General features: G+C 57.5%; 2 protein-coding genes across 3 annotated transcripts in view; one reads left to right on the top strand and one right to left on the bottom strand.

Annotated features, from left to right (window-relative positions):
- Nucleotides 1–308: 308 nt before the first annotated feature.
- Nucleotides 309–8,095, bottom strand: mmgt1 (membrane magnesium transporter 1). Of its 2 annotated transcripts, none has more exons than XM_060822686.1 (5): nt 7,965–8,095; nt 4,337–4,443; nt 3,321–3,373; nt 2,541–2,644; nt 309–824 (listed from the first exon to the last, which is right to left on the bottom strand). In XM_060822686.1, the coding sequence occupies exons 2-5, from the start codon at nt 4,413–4,415 to the stop codon at nt 671–673; spliced, it is 390 nt and encodes a 129-aa protein (XP_060678669.1). In that variant the 5' UTR covers nt 4,416–4,443; nt 7,965–8,095; the 3' UTR covers nt 309–670. The 2 variants fall into 2 exon arrangements, with proteins under 2 accessions (XP_060678669.1, XP_060678670.1); XM_060822687.1 differs by lacking the exon at nt 7,965–8,095 and adding an exon at nt 5,204–5,224.
- A 551-nt stretch (nt 8,096–8,646) lies between these two features.
- The window catches only part of thoc6 (THO complex 6), a 12,456-nt gene continuing 1,816 nt past the window's right edge, over nt 8,647–19,286 (top strand). Inside the window, exons 1-11 of the mRNA XM_060822698.1 lie at nt 8,647–8,682; nt 12,782–12,897; nt 13,163–13,227; nt 13,583–13,686; nt 14,653–14,690; nt 15,240–15,288; nt 16,114–16,185; nt 16,665–16,767; nt 17,475–17,524; nt 17,665–17,727; nt 18,919–19,029. Coding sequence (XP_060678681.1) covers nt 8,668–8,682; nt 12,782–12,897; nt 13,163–13,227; nt 13,583–13,686; nt 14,653–14,690; nt 15,240–15,288; nt 16,114–16,185; nt 16,665–16,767; nt 17,475–17,524; nt 17,665–17,727; nt 18,919–19,029 — 786 coding nt within the window. The 5' untranslated portion in view covers nt 8,647–8,667. The remainder of the gene's footprint in view (nt 8,683–12,781; nt 12,898–13,162; nt 13,228–13,582; nt 13,687–14,652; nt 14,691–15,239; nt 15,289–16,113; nt 16,186–16,664; nt 16,768–17,474; nt 17,525–17,664; nt 17,728–18,918; nt 19,030–19,286) is intronic.

The raw sequence follows: 19,286 nt of genomic DNA, 5'->3' as shown, positions 1-19,286 counted from the left end.
TCCGCACGCCTGGCAAAAACAAAAACCCGCGTCGAGGAAACCCGGCGTCACCGGAGTCACCTCGCCTGGAAACCTGACCCCCCCCACCTCTGCTCTCTTGAACGTTCCCCTTGCAAACTGCGCTCCCCGGCCCGGAGCACTCTGATCCAGGGCGCTGGTGCTAATCTGCGCCAACTCGCTGCCCCCCCCACCCTGTTGTTTCACCCGGGGGGGGTGGGGGGGTGGGACGGATGAAACGATTGTGCCGAGGTTGGGGGGGGGGGGTTGGTGGGTGTGGAAAGCGAAAGGAGGAGACGCAGACCCTCTGAGAAGCAGGAGACCGTTTATTGCGTTCAGTCCGTCTGGTCTCGGTCCCCACCACCTCGCGTGGGAAAGGTTGGGGCGCAGCTAGATTAGTACGAGGCCCCGGTCCCTGCTACCCCATCCCCTCCACCCCCAACCCCATCTCCGACGGCAAGGAGGGACAGAATTCACCCCCACCCCACCCCACCACACACACACACAGACACAGACACATACAGAGACAGACAGAGACACACACACTCCTGTATCTGGGGAGGTCTCTCTAACCCTCTCTCTCTCTCTCACACACACACACACACACACACACACACACACACACAGACAGACAGACACAGACACATGGCAGCAGCGAGCGGGCGGACGCCGGCTAACGCCAGCCGGGTTTAGGCTGGCGCAGTTTGAGGGCGGAGGGCACAGCCGGAGCTGGGGGCTTGGTCTCGGTGTCCAGGGGCCGGAACAGCACCCGGCCGCGGTGGTTAAACAGGTAGAAGGACGGGTGGTTCCTCAGGGTCTCAAAGGTTCTGGGGGAGGGGGGAGGGGGAGGGAGGGCCGAGAGTGCAGAGACGGGAGGAACAAGGGAGACCGAGAGGCAGAGGGAGGGAAGGCAGGGACGAGGGAGGGGAGAGAGAGGGTGAGGGACGGGAAAAGAATGGAAGTGGGGGGAGAAGAGAGGAGAGAGAGAGAAAGGGAATGAAGCAGTAAGTGGAAGGGATGGAGAGAGAGAGAGAGAGAGAGACAGACAGACAGACAGAGAGAGAGAGACAGAGAGAGAGAGACAGACAGAGAGAGAGAGAAAGAAAGAGGAGACAGAGAGAGAGAGAAAGAGAAAAGAGACAGGGGCATGAGTGAGGGGGAGACAAACAGAGTGAAAGACAGAGGCAGTTACAGTAAAGGGTTTGGGAATGGAGTGTGGGGGGGGGGAATGACAGAGAGTGAGAGACAGGAAGGTGCAGACACAGGGGCAGAGGGGTTCACACACACACGGGGGAGTGGGGAGGGTCAGGAAAGAGAGAAAACACAATTAGCATCGGTTCCATTCCCAGACCCCCCACCCCAACATCAAACAGCACAGGGATAGCACGGGGTTAGATACAGGGTAAAGCTCCCTCTACACTGTCCCCCCCCATCCCAGGGACAGCACAGGGTCAGATACAAAGTAAAGCTCCCTCTACACTGTCCCCCCCCCATCCCAGGGACAGGGACAGCACGGGTTAGATACAGGGTAAAGCTCCCACTACACTGTCCCCCCATCCCAGGGACAGGGACAGCACGGGGTTAGATACAGGGTAAAGCTCCCTCTACACTGTCCCCCCATCCCAGAGACAGGGACAGCACGGGGTTAGATACAGGGTAAAGCTCCCTCTACACTGTCCCCCCATCCCAGAGACAGGGACAGCACGGGGTTAGATACAGGGTAAAGCTCCCTCTACACTGTCCCCCCATCCCAGGGACAGGGACAGCACGGGGTTAGATACAGGGTAAAGCTCCCTCTACACTGTCCCCCCATCCCAGGGACAGGGACAGCACGGGGTTAGATACAGGGTAAAGCTCCCTCTACACTGTCCCCCCATCCCAGGGACAGGGACAGCACAGGGTTAGATACAGGGTAAAGCTCCCTCTACACTGTCCCCCCCATCCCAGGGACAGGGACAGCACGGGGTTAGATACAGGGTAAAGCTCCCTCTACACTGTCCCCCCATCACAGGGACAGGGACAGCACAGGGTTAGATACAGAGTAAAGCTCCTTCTACACTGTCCCCAATCAAACACTCCCAGGGACAGGGACAGCACGGGGTTAGATACAGAGTAAAGCTCCCTCTACACTGTCCCCCCATCCCAGGGACAGGGATAGCACAGGGTTAGATACAGAGTAAAGCTCCTTCTACACTGTCCCCCATCAAATTCTGAGCTGAAAATGTGTTGCTGGAAAAGCGCAGCAGGTCAGACAGCATCCAAGGAGCAGGAGAATTGACGTTTTAGGTATGAGCCCTCCTCATTCCTGAGGAAGGGCTCATGCCTGAAACATCGATTCTCCTGCTCCTTGGATGCTGTCTGACCTGCTGCGCTTTTCCAGCAACACATTTTCAGCTCTGATCTCCAGCATCTGCCATCCTCACTTTCTCCCCCTCAAATACTCCCAGGGACAGGGACAGGGACAGCACGGGGTTAGATACAGGATGAAGCAGCTCACTCTACACTGTCCCTTGCCCCCAGTTTGAAGGGTGATGAACACCTACTTGTTTTTAAGTTCTGAGGTCGCATCCATGTCCTTGAACTCTCCCGCCACGTGGACAATACCATAACAGGTCAGTAAAAACGCCACAAGGGTTTGGAGAACGATCTGTGAATTGAAGTGGGGGGGGTGGGATTAACATTAGTACCCCCTCACAGCATCGGACAGTTCAGCAAGTACCTCATCCCACACAACGCAGTTCACTGCACGCCCTCGGCGCTGACCCTCCCACAGCGCGGGGCTCCCTCGGCGCTGACCCTCCCACAGCACGGGGCTCCCTCGGCGCTGACCCTCCCACAGTGCGGGGCTCCCTCGGCGCTGACCCTCCCACAGTGCGGGGCTCCCTCGGCGCTGACCCTCCCACAGTGCGGGGCTCCCTTGGCGCCGACCCTCCCACAGTGCGGGGCTCCCTCGGCGCCGACCCTCCCACAGCACGGGGCTCCCTCGGCGCTGACCCTCCCACAGTGCGGGGCTCCCTCGGCGCTGACCCTCCCACAGTGCGGGGCTCCCTCGGCGCTGACCCTCCCACAGTGCGGGGCTCCCTCGGCGCTGACCCTCCCACAGCGCAGGTGTATCCATGCAAGTGACCCTCTAACAGGAGAGTCAAGAGGCGTGTGTCCCTGAACCACAGTTAACCCCTTCACCACCATGATCAGAAGCACAGAACAGGCCCCTTTCTTCGTGGGTGTTGTGGCCACCAATGCAAGTGTTGCCTGCTGCCATGCCTGCTTTTAGAAACCAGAACCAGGCAGGGCGCGAGGGCTGGGTTACAGCTGCTACTCACATCTGCCGGGAGTGTTTCATTCTCTTTTTCTGTCAGCCTCATGTATGATCGATCTGTGGGAGAGACAGAACACGGGTGAGCAGGGGGAGGGGGGGGCCGGAGCTGCGGAAAGTCAGAGACAGGGAGCGCGAGAGGGCGAGAGAGACGCCGACAAGCTTTTGTCAATCCCTTTCTGTCCCGGTCCCTCAATGCTTTACAAAAGGAGGTGTACAAAGTGCTGGTGACGCGACACTTGGAGTACAGGTTTGTTCTCCTTACTTGAGAAAGGCACTGGAAGGGGGGAGCAGAGGAGACTCACTGGGTTGATTCCGAAGTATCGAGGATTGGTTTCGGAAGAGAGGCACACTGGGGAACTTTGAAGAATGAGGCGGAATCTTTCACATCATCTCTAAAGTGTGGAAACGAGACCATTCGGCCCAACGCGGACCCATTCCCCAACTGACTAATGCACTTAACGCAGCTCTCGGTCTCTCAGCCTTGAATATCTGAAGTGACCCAACACCAGCAGGCCGCTGTGGGAAAGGGTTCCACAGATTCGCTCCCCCCGGGGATAAGAAATGCCCCCTCCTTTCCGTCTCCTGCCCCTAATTCGGAGGCAACGCCTCTTTGATCCTCGACTCTCCCACTCGGGGGCGGAGGGGAGGGATGAGCCACCAACCCCCACGAATCCTCAGTCAGGTCACCTCTCATCGTTCCGAACGCACACAGGCCCCCAAGGTACCTGACCTCTCCTTCCACAAAGAAGACAGCTCCCCCCAGCCCCTGTCCCCGGGATCGACCTGAGTGAGTCTCCTCTGGATGGCCACTCCATGCCCGGTCGGTCCATCTCTGCTTGGATACGGAGCCCCCTCGATCGTGGACTGACTGTCTCGTCTTGACAGAAACCTCCTGACTTTTTCACTCCCTTCCCTCCCACCCTCCCCGGAAATAAAAGGAATCCCAGATCTTTGAGCGCGGCGTGACCCTCGGGCTGACAGCAGTGCCGGGGAGGGGCCGGAAACTCCCAGAACACTCACGCTGTGCCGCAGAGAAAGCGGCGTGTGCCAGGGCAAACAGCCCGACGCCCACCAGCCCCTTCCAGACCGACGACGCCATGGGCCCTTCCTTCCGTCACCCGGCTGACCTGGCGGAAACAAGAGAGGGAGAGGAGCTGGTCAGTCCCGTGGGCCCGATCCGCCTCGTGACCCCTCACTTCCCCACCCTTCTCCAACTTCATCCATCATCATCCGTCCCGTTCTCCCACCCCCCCACCCCGAACGAAGCGAAACTCGAACTCCGTTCAGAGGCGCGCACACGCGCGGGAGGAAGCCGTTCGGCCCGTCGAACCTGCTGCACCACTTGCAGTCGACCTGACGGTCCTCCTGGCCTCGACAAGCTAGGGATCTCAGCCTCGTACACGTGAGGACTCTTGCCTCCCCTCTCCCTCCCGACCCTGCAGCGAGGGGTTTCAAAGAGGGAAGAAATTCCTCCTCGCCACCTCGATCTTGAGGTGGAGCCCCTGAATCCTAAGATTGTACCTTCTGGCCCGAGATGCCACCTTGACGCCACAGCAGACCCTTATCAAGCCCCTTTCGAACCCCACTTGCCTCCTCGCTATCAGAAGGTGGAGTTGAACAGCACAGTAAGGGCAGGCACGGTGGCTCAGTGGGCAGCACTGCTGCCTCACGAGCGCCAGAGACCCGGCTTCAATCCCGGCCTTGGGTGGACTGTCTGTCGGTGTGGAGTTTGCACGTTCTCCCCGTGTCTGCGTGGGTTTCCTCCCACAGTCCAAAAGCTGGGCAGGTTCGGGTGGGTTGGCCGTGGGAAATTGCCCGTAGTGTTCAGGATAGGGTGTGTCATTCAGGGGGGGTAAATATAGGATAGTAGTGGAGAATGGGTCTTACTCTGAGTGTCAGTATGGACTTGTTGGGCCCGAAGGGCCTGTTCCCACACTGGAGGGATTCTGTGGTTCCTAAAACGGACAACCAGATTCCAAATTAATCTCGTCCCATTTGCCAGCATTTGGTCCGTATCGTTCTAAACTTTTCCCATTTGCTTCTGTTCCGGATGCCTTTTCGATGCTGTCATTGTCCCAGCCTCCTCCACTTCCTCTGGCAGCTCGTTCCACACACGCACCACCCTCTGGGGGAAAAGTTGCCCCTTAGATCCCTTTTATATCTTTCCCCTCTCACCCTAAACCTATGCCCCTTGTCAATTCCCCCTTTTAAATCTTTCCCCCCTTATCTTAAACCGAAGCCATCTAGTTTTGGACTCCCTTACTCTATCTACACCCCTCATGATGTTATAAACCTCTCTAAGGTCTCCCCTCAGCCTCTGACGCTCCAGGGAAAACAGCCCCAGCCTGTTCAGCCTCTCCCTGTAGCTCAGACCCTCCAACATCCTTGTCAATCTTTTCTGAGCCCTTTCACAACATCCTTCCTATAGCAGGGAGAGCAGAACTGAATGCAGGATTCCAAAAAATGACCTCCCAACTCCTACACTCGCTGCAGTGATCAATAAAGGGAAGCGCGTATCAAACACCTTCCTCACCACCCTGTCTCCCTGCGACTCTGCTTTCAAGGAGCTCATGAACCTGCACGCCGAGGTCTCTCTGGCAACATTCCCCAGGAAACGTACAAGCCCTGCCCTGATTTGCCGTTCCAAAGTGCCGCACCTCACATCTGTCTAAATTAAACTCCATCTGCCAATCCTCAGCCCGTCTGGTCAAAGGTCCCTTGGTGCTCTGAGGTGACCACCTTCCCCCTAATCTTGGTGTCTCCTGCGGACTTACTTTACAGCGTGGAAACAGGCCTTTCGGCCCAACAAGTCCACACCGACCCAGACCCATTCCCCTACATTTACCCCTAACCTAACACGACAGGCAATTCACCTAACCTGCACTTTTTTTTGGGACTGTGGGAGGGAACCCACGCGGACACAGGGAGAACGTGCAAACTCCACACCGGCAGTCGCCTGAGGTGGGAATTGAACCCCGGTCTCTGGCGCTGTGCTAACCACTGTGCTGCCCACGATATTAACGATAGCTCCTATCGCATTCTTCGTTGCAATATGCTGTCGCCCATATTGCTCTGGGTTTACTCAGTCAGACCAGGTAAGTACAGCCGGATTCCCTCCCTGAAGGACATCGGTGAACCAGATGGGCTTTTCCGACAGTCTGCATTGGACCTTTTCATTTCGGACGCGATTAACAGTGGAGAGCAGGAGCGGGAGGAGGCCGTTCGGCCCCTCAAGCCTGCTCTGCCCCGCCGTCACGCTGTCTCCTCATCTCCGTCCGAAGCGGTCCACCCGAGTGAGTCTGAATCCCCGCCACCGGCGGGACTCGAGACCGGGTCCCCGGAGCGCTGCGGCGGGAAGGCTCCGCATTCGCCGCCTCCCTGTCTCGTCCCCTCCCCGTGTGCTCAGTGAACTCCAACAAATTGGGGGCCGCCCAGCTCCAACTTGGCAGGGGAAGGTGGAGGAAAAAAAAAGAGTTATGATCGCTATTGGCCAACAAATATTGCCTGGCCTGTGTAGTCAGCCGGGCGCACCACCTTCCTGCGTCGCCTTACGCCCCTCCTCCGTTGGCTCTGCCAACTCTGGCGAATGGGGCCCAAAAGGTTTCAACTTGGCGAGGGGGTGGGCCGAGAAAAAAAAGCATAATGATCGCTATTCCTAGCCGGGTGCACACGCCGCCCTCCACCTTCCTGCCCTCGTTTCTCCACCCCCCTCCCCACCTCATTTACTGTGCAAACCCCGACGAATGGGGTCTGCCTCGCCTCAACTTTGGGGCGAGGGTGGAAGAGAAAAACATTATGATTGCTATTGCCCGACAAATCCCACCGTGCCCCGAGCCGGCTGTGCGCCAATGTCTGACTTCCTGCCTCGTCTCTTCCCCCACCCCCAGAGATTTCCTCCGTGTACCCCAATGAATGAGCTCTGAAAGGCTTCAAGTTGGTGGGGGAGTTATGATCGCTATTGCCTGACCATTCCCGGCCGGACCCCCGCCAACGTCAGCTTTCCCACCTCGCCTACCCCCTGCCCCGATTTACTCTGCAAAATGGGGTCCGAAAGGCTTCAACTTGGGCCGGGAGGGGGGTGCGGTCGATGGAAGAGAGAAAAAAAAGTTATGATCGCTATTGCCCGACCATTCCCGGCCGGACCCCCACCGACGTCAGCTTTCCCACCTCGCCTACCCCCGCCCCGATTTACTCTGCGATATGGGGTCCGAAAGGCTTCAACTTGGGAGGGGATGCGGTCGAAGGAAGAGAGAAAAATAAGTTATGATCGCTATTGCCTGACCATTCCCGTCCAGCCCCCCGCCCCCCCGCCAACGTCAGATTTCCCACCTCGCCTACCCCCGCCCCGATTTACTCTGCGATATGGGGTCCGAAAGGCTTCAACTTGGGGGGGGGGAGGGGGATGCGGTCGGTGGACGAGAGAGAGAGAAAAAGGTTATGATCGCTATTGCCCGACGATTCCCAGCCGGACCCCCACCGACGTCCCGCTCGACGCGGGTCACCTTGGGGGACCCTACCCACCTCCTGACGGCCCACCGTTTGACCCCCAACATTGGGCTCAATGCAATGCCGACCATGGGGAGGGTTTTCCAACAGCCCCCACACCCCCCACCCTCACCAACCCCCACCCCCTCACAAAACATTGCACCTTCAAGCTTCAGGCCTCCCGTCGATCGACGTAAACCTCCCCCGCCCCCCCACTCGATCGTCTGCCGCAAACTCCCGCCTCCCCGAGCGCCAGGAGAAGCCGCCAAACCCCGTCCGAGCGACGGGAGGCAGCACCAAGATGGCGGCCGTCTTCTTCGCCTTCTTCCCCCCCCCGCGGCCGCCATGGCGCTTGTAGTCTCCCGCCCCCGCTCCTCAACGTGGGGCCCGGCGGGACTTCCGGCCCGCCGCGGACTACAACGCCCGGCATGCCCCGGGCGCGACAGGAACCGTCCCGCCCCCCTCAGCCCCGCGACGGGGTCAACCAGAGGTCGCAACGGTCGCCCTAGGGGGAGCAAAGCCTCAAAAATTAATTCGGGGCCGCGCTCTGGCTTTCCCTGCTCTTTTAAAAAGAGGGAAAAGGGCGATTGAATATAATTGGCGATTTTTATTTGTTTTAACAGCGGCCGTTGCTCGGGGGGTTCCCAGAACCCATCGCGCGGTTGCCCCGCCCACCCGGCCAACAAAACCTATCTCAATTCCCGTTTTGTTTTCTAACTCAAAACGATCTTCATCGTTCGCACTCCTTTGGAGCAGCTTATCCTCCTGTTTAAATCTATTTTTTTATAGATAGAAAAACGAAATAGCTCAAGGCGTGGGTCAAAGGTCAGGGTGGTCATCGGTGGAAGGGCGCATGTGCAACCAAGATGGCGGCGCCCATGGTAAAGAGTGAATGACTGATTGGTCCAAATTGGATAGGGAGATAGTGAATGTTTATTAATGTTATAATATGCAGTTGGAGAGCCCTCCAATGTCACAATTTCAACATATTGGAGTATTTTAATGTGTTATAATAGAGTTTGGCAGAGCAAATAGTCAACATTTTATAATTTCACCTAATAATGAGCATATTTTAAATTAACCAGCAAATATTCATAGTTTTGCAATATTGGTATGATATTATTGTTATAATAGAGTTAAAGGGTCAACAGACAGTCATAATTCTATAATTTTGAGAGTCTTAATCTAGTAATAGAGTTGCGGAGCCAGCATAGGTTTGTAATTTTATAACGTTGGCATTCTTTAATGTTACGATAGTTGTAGATGAAAGTGAGGACTGCAGATGCTAATGTTATAATATGCAGTTGGAGAACCATTCAATGTCATAATTTCAACATATTGGAATATTTCAATGTATTATAATAGAGTTTGGTGGAGCAAATAGTCAACGTTTTATAATTTCACCTAATAATGAGCATATTTTAAATTAACCAACAGATATTCATAGTTTTACAATATTGGTATGATATTATTGTTATAACAGAGTTAAAGGGTCAACAGACAGTCATAATTCTATAATTTTGAGAGTCTTAATCTAGTAATGGAGTTGCGGAGCCTGCATAGGTTTGTAATTTTATAACGTTGGCATTCTTTAATGTTACGACAGATGTAGATGAAAGCGAGGACTGCAGATGCTGGAGATCAGAGCTGAAAAATGTGTTGCTGGAAAAGCGCAGCAGGTCAGGCAGCATCCGAGGAGCAGGAGAGTCGACGTTTCGGGCATGATTCCTGAAGAAGCGCTCGTGCCCGAAACGTCGACTCTCCCAATAGATGTAGATGGTCATCGTGAAGTCATAATTCTATAATATTGAGTTTAAATGTTATGATCGGGTTAGAGGTCCAGCCTAATCATTCATAATTGATGTAAGTTTAGAAGCAAAGGGCTAATATAGTTTCACAATTCTGTAATATTGGGCATGATTTAATGTTAGCTGAAAACGTGTTGCTGGTTAAAGCACAGCAGGTTAGGCAGCATCCAAGGAACAGGAAATTCGACGTTTCGGGCCAGAGCCTGATGAAGGGCTCTGGCCCGAAACGTCGAATTTCCTGTTCCTCGGATGCTGCCTGACCTGCTGTGCTTTAACCAGCAACACGTTTTCAGCTCTGATCTCCAGCATCTGTAGACCCCACTTCTTACTCGATGATTTAATGTGATAATGGAGCCTGGTGGTGCATGTGTGTTCAAGCTTCTGTATCTTCTGCCTGATGGAAGAGATTGTAGGAGAGCATTCCTGGGATGGGAGGGGTCTTTGATGATGTTGGTAGCCTTTCCACAGCAACAGGAAGCATCAGTGAAGTCCATGGATGGGAGATTGGCTTCTGTAAGGGTCTGGACTGTGCGCACCATCTCCTGTAGTTTCTGACAGTCCTGGGCAGAGCACTTGTGGAGTACCCTCTTAATGGTGCACCTGTTATAGTTGGCGAGGGTCCCCCGTGGAGCTGAGAGAGCCACGTGGAACGATGGGACCTGGACAGGCTGGGAGAGCGGGCAAAGGTGGAACGTAGCATGGGAGAACGTGAGGATGCTCAGTTTGGATCAGAAACCGGGAAAGGCTTTGGAAGTTTGAGGGGACCCTGGGGGTCCTCGTTCAAGATTCTCCTCTGGTTCAGTTGGCAGGGAGGGTGGCAGACGCGTTGTTGGCGTTCATTGCGAGAGGGGGCTGGAATGCGAAAGCAGGGAAGCCCTGCTGAGGACTGTATGGGGGCTCTGGTCAGACCCCATTTTGAATAGCCTGGTCACCGTATCCAAGCAGGGATTTGGGGAGGGGATCCAGAGGAGATCTATAAGAGGTTTTTAAGTTTGCTCAGACGTTTTGTAACATCATCAGTGAGCCTCTGGTGAAGCGTTGGTTTCCTGTCCCACTTTCTAGCTATTGGGCTGTGGGGTGGCAAACGGAGTTCAATGCAGCTAAATGTGAGGTGATTCACTTTGGGAAGAATAACAGGAAGGTAGAGTACTGGGTCAATGCAAAGATTCTTGGTATTGTGGATGTGCAGAGGGATCTTGGAGTCCATGTACATAGATCCCTGAGGGTTGCAACCCAGGCTGATAGTGCTGTTAGCTGAAAATGTGTTGCTGGAAAAGCGCAGCAGGTCAGGCAGCATCCAAGGAACAGGAGAATCTCCTGTTCCTTGGATGCTGCCTGACCTGCTGCGCTTTCCCAGCAACACCTTTTCAGCTCTGCTCTGCAGAGCTCACTTTCTCCTGCTATTGCTGTTAAGAAGGCATACGGTGTGTTAGGTTTTATCGGCCGAGGGGATTGAGGTCCGGAGCCGTAATGTCACGCTGCAACTATCCAAAACGCCAGTGCGGACACACTTGGAATATTGTGTACGGTTCTGGGTGCCCCCATTACAGGGAGGATGTGGAAAAGGTGCAGATGAGATTGACCGGGACGTTGCCTGGTCTGGAGGGAAGGTCTGAGGAGGGTCAGCTGAGAGACTTGGGTCTGTTTTCATTGGAGGGATGGAGGCGAAGAGGGGATCTGATAGAGACATACAAGATGATCAGAGGATTTGATAGGGTGGACAGTGCAAGTCTCTTTCCTAGGATGATGACGCCAGCTTGTACGAGGGGGACATAACTGCAAATTGAGGGGTGATAGATTTAAGACAGATATCAGAGGTAGGCTGTTTACTCAGAGAGTGGTTAGGGCGTGGAATGCCCTATCTACCATTTTAGGGAGATTGAAACAATCCTTGGATAAGCGCGTGGATGATGATGGGATCGTGTCAGGCTTAGACGAGTTCACAGGTCGGCGCAACATCGAGGGCTGTACTGTTCTATGTCCTGGTCTGTTCAGGTGGGCGAGATCCTTTCCCGTTCGGTTTCTCAGCGGTTAGAGAATGGGCTCCAAACCGATGGGTTTGGAGTGAATGCGAGGCCTCTAAGGTTTCCCCGTGGATGTCTCTGTCCCAGCCCAAGTGGTGTCCCCCTTCATCCGTTTGTGAGGATACTAGCGAGAGTGGCTTATCAGAACGATCCCGGAGGTAGGACGTGGGCAAGTGAGGCGCTGAGATCCGTGTGGTGCTGGAAAAACACAGCCAGTCACCAGGAGCAGGAGAATCGATGTTTCGGGCATGAGCCCTTCATCAGAAATGAACTTGTCTATGAGGCACGGTTGAGTACTCTGGGTCTGTCCTCCATGGGGTTCAGTGACGGTAACGCCATTGAACGTCAAGGGGGGGCGATGGTTAGATTCTCTCTCAATGGGAACCCCCAGGATGTTGATAGTGGGGGGGGAGGGGGGATTCAGTGACGGTAACGCCATTGAACATCAAGGGGGCGATGGTTAGATTCTCTCTCAATGGGAACCCCTAGGATGTTGATAGTGGGGGGAGGGGGGATTCAGTGACGGTAACGCCATTGAACGTCAAGGGGGCGATGGTTAGATTCTCTCTCAATGGGAACCCCCAGGATGTTGATAGTGGGGGGGAGGGGGGATTCAGTGACGGTAACACCATTGAACATCAAGGGGGCGATGGTTAGATTCTCTCTCAATGGGAACCCCTAGGATGTTGATAGTGGGGGGTGGGGGGATTCAGTGACGGTAACGCCATTGAACGTCAAGGGGGCGATGGTTAGATTCTCTCTCAATGGGAACCCCCAGGATGTTGATAGTGGGGGGGAGGGGGGATTCAGTGACGGTAACACCATTGAACGTCAAGGGGGCGATGGTTAGATTCTCTCTCAATGGGAACCCCCAGGTTGTTGATAGTGGGGGGGAGGGGGGATTCAGTGACAGTAACGCCATTGAACGTCAAGGGGGCGATGGTTGGATTCTCTCTCAATGGGAACCCCCAGGTTGTTGATAGTGGGGGGGAGGGGGGATTCAGTGACAGTAACGCCATTGAACGTCAAGGGGGCGATGGTTGGATTCTCTCTGGTCGGCGATGGGTGTAGCCATTTTGTGAGGCGTGGACCTGACGTTGGGAGATTGAAAGGGTTCTCCCTCGGCTAACTGCTCCCCCTCCCAACAGGTGGAGACCCAGAGGAAGTTGGAGTGTCTACACATGACCATCTTCTCCCAGAGTTTCTCTCCCTGCGGGAGGTACCTGGCAGCTGGAAATAACTATGGCGAGGTCGGCATCTTCAGGTACCTCGTGCCGTCACCCCCCACCCCTCCCTCAGAATCGGACGCGTCTCTGTCGGATCGGTCTCCCCGAGGCTGAACAGACCCGGCCTTACCCACGTTCTCAACCTCTCCTCCGAGAGCAATTCTCTCTCTCTCTGTCTTTCTCTCTCTCTCTCTCTCTGTCTTTCTCTCTCTCTCTCCCTCCCTCCCTCCCTGGTTAAACTGTAAGCCCCCGCGGACCACCCTCTGTCTGTCACATGACCATCTCCGGTCTCTCCCCCTTCAGCCTCGCATCCGCCCTCAGCATGGACGCCACTGAGGAAAACCAGAAACCGGTATTTACCTTCCAAGGTAAGGAGCAGGGTAGAGGGAGCTTTACTCTGGGGGGGACAGGGCAGAGGGAGCTTTACTCTGGTGGGGACAGGGCAGGGGGAGCTTTACTCTGGTGGGGACAGGGCAGGGGGAGCTTTACTCTGGGTGGGGACAGGGCAGGGGGAGCTTTACTCTGGGTGGGGACAGGGCAGGGGGAGCTTTACTCTGGGTGGGGACAGGGCAGGGGGAGCTTTACTCTGGGTGGGGACAGGGCAGGGGGAGCTTTACTCTGGGTGGGGACAGGGCAGGGGGAGCTTAACTCTGGGTGGGGACAGGGCAGGGGGAGCTTTACCCTGTATCTAACCCGGTGCTGTCCCTGTGATGTTCCCTGTAGCCCACGATGGTCCTGTCTACAGCCTGGTATCCACCAGTCGGCAACTCATCAGCTCTGGCACTGGAGACGTTAAAGGATGGAATTGGAATGAACTCATCAAAAAGGTGACTGGGCCTCTCAATCCTCCAGGACAGTGTCTCTAACACACCCCAGTCCCAGAGAGAGAGAGGGGGGAAAGGACAGTGTATCTAACACACCCCGTCCCAGAGAGAGAGGGGGGGGAAAGGACAGTGTATCTAACACACCCCGGTCCCAGAGAGAGAGAGGGGGGAAAGGACAGTGTCTCTAACACACCCCAGTCCCAGAGAGAGAGAGGGGGGAAAGGACAGTGTATCTAACACACCCCGGTCCCAGAGAGAGAGAGGGGGGGAAAGGACAGTGTATCTAACACACCCCGGTCCCAGAGAGAGAGAGGGGGGAAAGGACAGTGTATCTAACACACCCCGGTCCCAGAGAGAGAGGGGGGGGAAAGGACAGTGTATCTAACACACCCCGGTCCCAGAGAGAGAGAGGGGGGAAAGGACAGTGTCTCTAACACACCCCAGTCCCAGAGAGAGAGAGGGGGGAAAGGACAGTGTATCTAACACACCCCGGTCCCAGAGAGAGAGGGGGGGGAAAGGACAGTGTATCTAACACACCCCGGTCCCAGAGAGAGAGAGGGGGGAAAGGACAGTGTATCTAACACACCCCGGTCCCAGAGAGAGAGGGGGGGGAAAGGACAGTGTATCTAACACACCCCGGTCCCAGAGAGAGAGAGAGAGAGGGGGGAAAGGACAGTGTATCTAACACACCCCGGTCCCAGAGAGAGAGAGAGAGGGGAAAGGACAGTGTATCTAACACACCCCGGTCCCAGAGAGAGAGAGGGGGGAAAGGACAGTGTATCTAACACACCCCGGTCCCAGAGAGAGAGAGGGGGGAAAGGACAGTGTATCTAACACACCCCGGTCCCAGAGAGAGAGGGGGGGGAAAGGACAGTGTATCTAACGCACCCCGGTCCCAGAGAGAGAGAGGGGGGAAAGGACAGTGTATCTAACACAGTGAGAATTTGGATTTCTATTTCTGTATTTCAGGGATGCAAAGAGGCTTGGAGTCGTCGACCTGCATTTGGGTAACAAAAATAAGTTATAAGCTTGATTTGTGTTGTATTTTCTTCCAAGATCCAAACCCCTTCCCCGTTCCCTCCCGCTCTACACCGTCCCCGATGGACCCCAAACCCCTTCCCCGTTCCCTCCCGCTCTACACCGTCCCCGATGGACCCCAAACCCCTTCCCCGTTCCCTCCCGCTCTACACCGTCCCCAATGGGACCCCAAACCCCTTCCCCGTTCCCTCCCGCTCTACACCGTCCCCGATGGACCCCAAACCCCTTCCCCGTTCCCTCCCGCTCTACACCGTCCCCGATGGGACCCCAAACCCCTTCCCCGTTCCCTCCCGCTCTACACCGTCTCCGATGGGACCCCAAACCCCTTCCCATTCCCTCCCACGTACCCCGGGTTAACCCATGGGCCATCAGTCCTTCCCGCTCTGGGGTCTGGAACCATCTTGGGGGCACAGTATTGGTCAGGCCTGGACTGACACACCGCGGCGCTAGAGCAGCGAACATCTCGGGTGTGTCGGTGTGGACCCTCCCGATTTCCTGTTCTCCTTTTGTTCCCTCAGGACCCGTTTGGACATTCCCGAAATTAACAGTCTCATCCTGAACCATAAGGTGGGAGAGACCCCCCCCCGATCATGTCAGTGTGTGTGTGTTCGTAAAAGAGAGAGAGAGAGAGAGAGTGTCTGTGTGTGTCTCGCTCTGTGTCTGTCTCCCCCCCCCCCCCCCCCACAATCACCCAAACAGCGCCCGCGTGCTCCTCTCTCTCTCTTTTTCTCTTCCCTCTCTCTCTGTCGCTTTCTCTCTCCCTCTCTCTCTCTCTCTCTCACTGTCGCTCTGTCATTTTTTTTCTCTCTCTCTCTCCCTCTTGCTCTGTCTTTTTCTCTCTTTTGTTTTCTCTCTCGCGCTCTCATTCTGTCGTTTTCTTGCTGTCGCTCTCGCGCTGTCTCGCGCTCTGTCGTTTTTGCGTGCTCGCGCTCTCTCTCTCGCGCGCTCTATCGCACTGCCGCTCTGTCGTTTTCATGCTCTCGCTCTCTCTGTCCCGTGCTTGCGCCCTCGCTCTCTGTGGTTCGCGCTCTCTCTGTCCCGTGCTCGCTCCCTCGCTCTGTGTGGTTCGCGCTCTCGCTCTCTCTGTCCCGTGCTCGCTCCCTCGCTCTGTGTGCTTCGCGCTCTCGCTCTCTCTGTGCCGTGCTCGCTCCCTCGCTCTGTGTGGTTCGCGCTCTCTCTGTCCCGTGCTCGCTCCCTCGCTCTGTGTGGTTCGCGCTCTCGCTCTCTCTGTCCCGTGCTCGCTCTCTCTGTCCCGTGCTCGCTCCCTCGCTCGGTGTGGTTCGCGCTCTCGCTCTCTCTGTCCCGTGCTCGCTCTCTCTGTCCCGTGGTCGCGCCGTTGCTCGGTGTGGTTCGCGCTTGCTGACAGACTCCCTCCCTCCCTCCCTCCTTCAGGACAATACTCTGCTGATGGCCTGTGGGGATAACTCTGTTCAGGTGATGGATCTGGAGAATGGCGTCTTCACGGTGAGTCTGCCTCCGCGCTGACCCCTCACCCCAATCCGCGTTCCCCCTCCCCCATTCAAACCCCCCCTGCCCCCCCCCTCCCAGCGTCAGGGGAACAGTGTGGGTGGGGATATTGACTGGGCTGTTTCCTCACTCTCTTCAATCCCCAGAACAAGGGCGGGGACAGGAGGGGAGAGCTGCCTGATTGGCCGCCTCCTGTCCCTGTGTAACAGGCCGGAGGAGGGAGAGGGGCTGAGTGGCCTCGTGTACCTGTGTAACAGGCTGGAGAGAGAGGGGCTGAGTGGCCTCCGCTGAGCTCCTCGTGCTAACATTGCTGCCCGTGAGGGCCTGGTGTAGTGCGGTACTCAGGGTTAGAGTCAGGGAGGGGAGAGGCAGAGTCAGCGTTGAGGGAAGGGGAGGGGGACAGTTGCTAACCTGATGCCTGCGGTCTGTCTCAATCCCCTCTCTTCCGTTCTCCCCCCCCCCCCCCCCTTCACCAGCAAACACTCCGGGGCCATAAGGACTACGTTCACTGCCTCGCTCTGAGGGACCAGCACAGGGAGTGTGTCTCCGGGAGTGAGGATGGCACGGTTCGGCTGTGGGGTAAGAGCTGGTCCACCCTTACCTTGGGTGGGAGGCAACGGGGAAGGGGTTTGGGGTCCATCGGGGACGGTGTAGAGCGGGAGGGAACGGGGAAGGGGTTTGGGGTCCATCGGGGACGGTGTAGAGCGGGAGGGAACGGGGAAGGGGTTTGGGGTCCATCGGGGACGGTGTAGAGCGGGAGGGAACGGGGAAGGGGTTTGGGGTCCATGGGGGACGGTGTAGAGCGGGAGGGAACGGGGAAGGGGTTTGGGGTCCATGGGGGACGGTGTAGAGCGGGAGGGAACGGGGAAGGGGTTTGGGGTCCATGGGGGACGGTGTAGAGCGGGAGGGAACGGGGAAGGGGTTTGGGGTCCAGGGGGGACGGTGTAGAGCGGGAGGGAACGGGGAAGGGGTTTGGGGTCCATGGGGGACGGTGTAGAGCGGAGGGAACGGGGAAGGGGTTTGGGGTCCATGGGGGACGGTGTAGAGCGGAGGGAACGGGGAAGGGGTTTGGGGTCCCATTGGGGACGGTGTAGAGCGGGAGGGAATGGGGAAGGGGTTTGGGGTCCATGGGGGACGGTGTAGAGCGGGAGGGAACGGGGCGGAGTTGTCGCGTTGGCTGTGGGAGGTGCGGCATGTTGGTTGACATCTCCTGAGTGAATCCCTGTGGTTGTCCCTCCCATGATCCTTTCTGTTTGTGCGTCTCTTTTCCCCCCCCCCCCCCTCAGATCTCCGCACAGCAGCTGAGGTTGACGTGATTGAGGTGTACAAGTATGAGGTAGGAGAGTGGTCTCTCTGATGGCGTCTCGGGTATCGTGCGGTCAGCCTTGTTCCTCCCCTCCCCTCCCCTCGCTCTGGATGCGGTCACTCTGGTCTGACAGCCCCTCCCCCCGTCTGTTTTTGTCTTCCCTTCCTCAGGAATGCACCAGACCCCTCCATGGCAAGTGGATCGGATGCCTCAGCACGGATTCCAATTGGCTGGTGAGTTTCGGGGTGGGGAGGGAAGAACAGGGCGGGTCTGGGATGGCGGGGCACCAGCAAGAGGGTCCAACAGGCAGTGGAGGGGGCAGGGGAGCTCTGAGAGTGTCGCTTCCCCCTGTGCCCCAGGTGGAGTGGGGAGTGTATCTCTCCCCCGCGCATCGGGGAGTCTTGGGTGGAGCGGGGAGTGCATTGCTCCCCCTGCGTGTCGGCAGGGAGTGTATCTCTTCCCGCCCCGCACGTCGGGGACGATGAGTATCTCCATCCCTGTGCGTCGGGGGCCATGCGTATCTCCGCCCCCTGTGCGTCGGGGGCCATGCGTATCTCCGCCCCTGCGCGTCGGGGACGATGCGCGTCGGGGGCGATGCGCATCTCCGCCCCCTGCGCGTCGGGGGCGATGCGCATCTCCGCCCCCTGCGCGTCGGGGGCGATGCACGTCGGGGGCGATGCGTATCTCCGCCCCCTGCGCGTCGGGGGCGATGCGTATCTCCGCCCCCTGCGCGTCGGGGGCGATGCGTATCTCCGCCCCCTGCGCGTCGGGGGCGATGCGTATCTCCGCCCCCTGCGCGTCGGGGGCGATGCGTATCTCCGCCCCCTGCGCGTCGGGGGCGATGCGTATCTCCGCCCCCTGCGCGTCGGGGGCGATGCGTATCTCCGCCCCCTGCGCGTCGGGGGCGATGCGCATCTCGGGCGATGCGCATCTCCGCCCCCTGCGCATCTCCGCCCCCTGCGCGTCGGGGGCGATGCGCATCTCCGCCCCCTGCGCGTCGGGGGCGATGCGCATCTCCGCCCCCTGCGCGTCGGGGGCGATGCGTATCTCCGCCCCCTGCGCGTCGGGGGCGATGCGTATCTCCGCCCCCTGCGCGTCGGGGGCGATGCGTATCTCCGCCCCCTGCGCGTCGGGGGCGATGCGCGTCGGGGGCGATGCGTATCTCCGCCCCCTGCGCGTCGGGGACGATGCGCGTCGGGGGCGATGCGTATCTCCGCCCCCTGCGCGTCGGGGGCCATGCGTATCTCCGCCCCCTGCGCGTCGGGGGCCATGCGTATCTCCGCCCCCTGCGCGTCGGGGGCCATGCGTATCTCCGCCCGTGTGTCCCGGCTTCTCGCTCCCTCGCTCCCGCTCTCTCAGAATTGTCTGTGTTACACGTTTTGACACTCCTCTCCTCCTTGTCTCTCTCTCTCTCTCTCCTGGAGGTGTGTGGCGGGGGTCCTGCCCTCTCTCTCTGGCACCTCCGCTCTGTCACCCCCACCACGGTGTACCCGCTGCCAGGTAACCAGCACCAGGTGATGTTCTACCAGGATCTGGTAGGTACCCGTCTCCGCGGGAGGGAGGGAGGGAGCGAGTGGGGAGTGATTCCGTTCACACCGTTCCCCTCACTCCCTCACCATCACCCGTCCCCCCCTACCCCTCGCTCGGAATCCCCCCTCTCCCCAGACCCTCCCTCGGTTATGCCCAGCACCAGCTGCCCTTCCTTTGACTCGGCGGGAGGGAGAGAATCCCTCAGCCCCACTCGCTGTCTCCCTCATTCCTGGGTAACATCCTCTCGCTCGCTCGCTCTCTC

This window comes from Hemiscyllium ocellatum, unplaced genomic scaffold (genome assembly GCF_020745735.1).
Source record: "Hemiscyllium ocellatum isolate sHemOce1 unplaced genomic scaffold, sHemOce1.pat.X.cur. scaffold_1867_pat_ctg1, whole genome shotgun sequence".
Lineage (NCBI taxonomy): Eukaryota > Metazoa > Chordata > Chondrichthyes > Orectolobiformes > Hemiscylliidae > Hemiscyllium > Hemiscyllium ocellatum.
Note: the sequence above shows the minus strand (reverse complement) of the source record. Positions and strands in the feature narration are given on the sequence as shown.

What these genes read in the sequence shown, in the direction of transcription:
- mmgt1 (XM_060822686.1), bottom strand. Translation starts at nt 4,415, where the DNA reads ATGGCGTCGTCGGTCTGGAAGGGGCTGGTGGGCGTCGGGCTGTTTGCC. An exon ending in ATGAAACACTCCCGGCAGAT is followed by an intron (nt 2,645 to 3,320) that starts GTGAGTAGCAGC and finishes TTCAATTCACAG; the next exon opens with ATCGTTCTCCAAACCCTTGT. An exon ending in ACCTCAGAACTTAAAAACAA is followed by an intron (nt 825 to 2,540) that starts GTAGGTGTTCAT and finishes CCCCTCCCCCAG; the next exon opens with AACCTTTGAGACCCTGAGGA.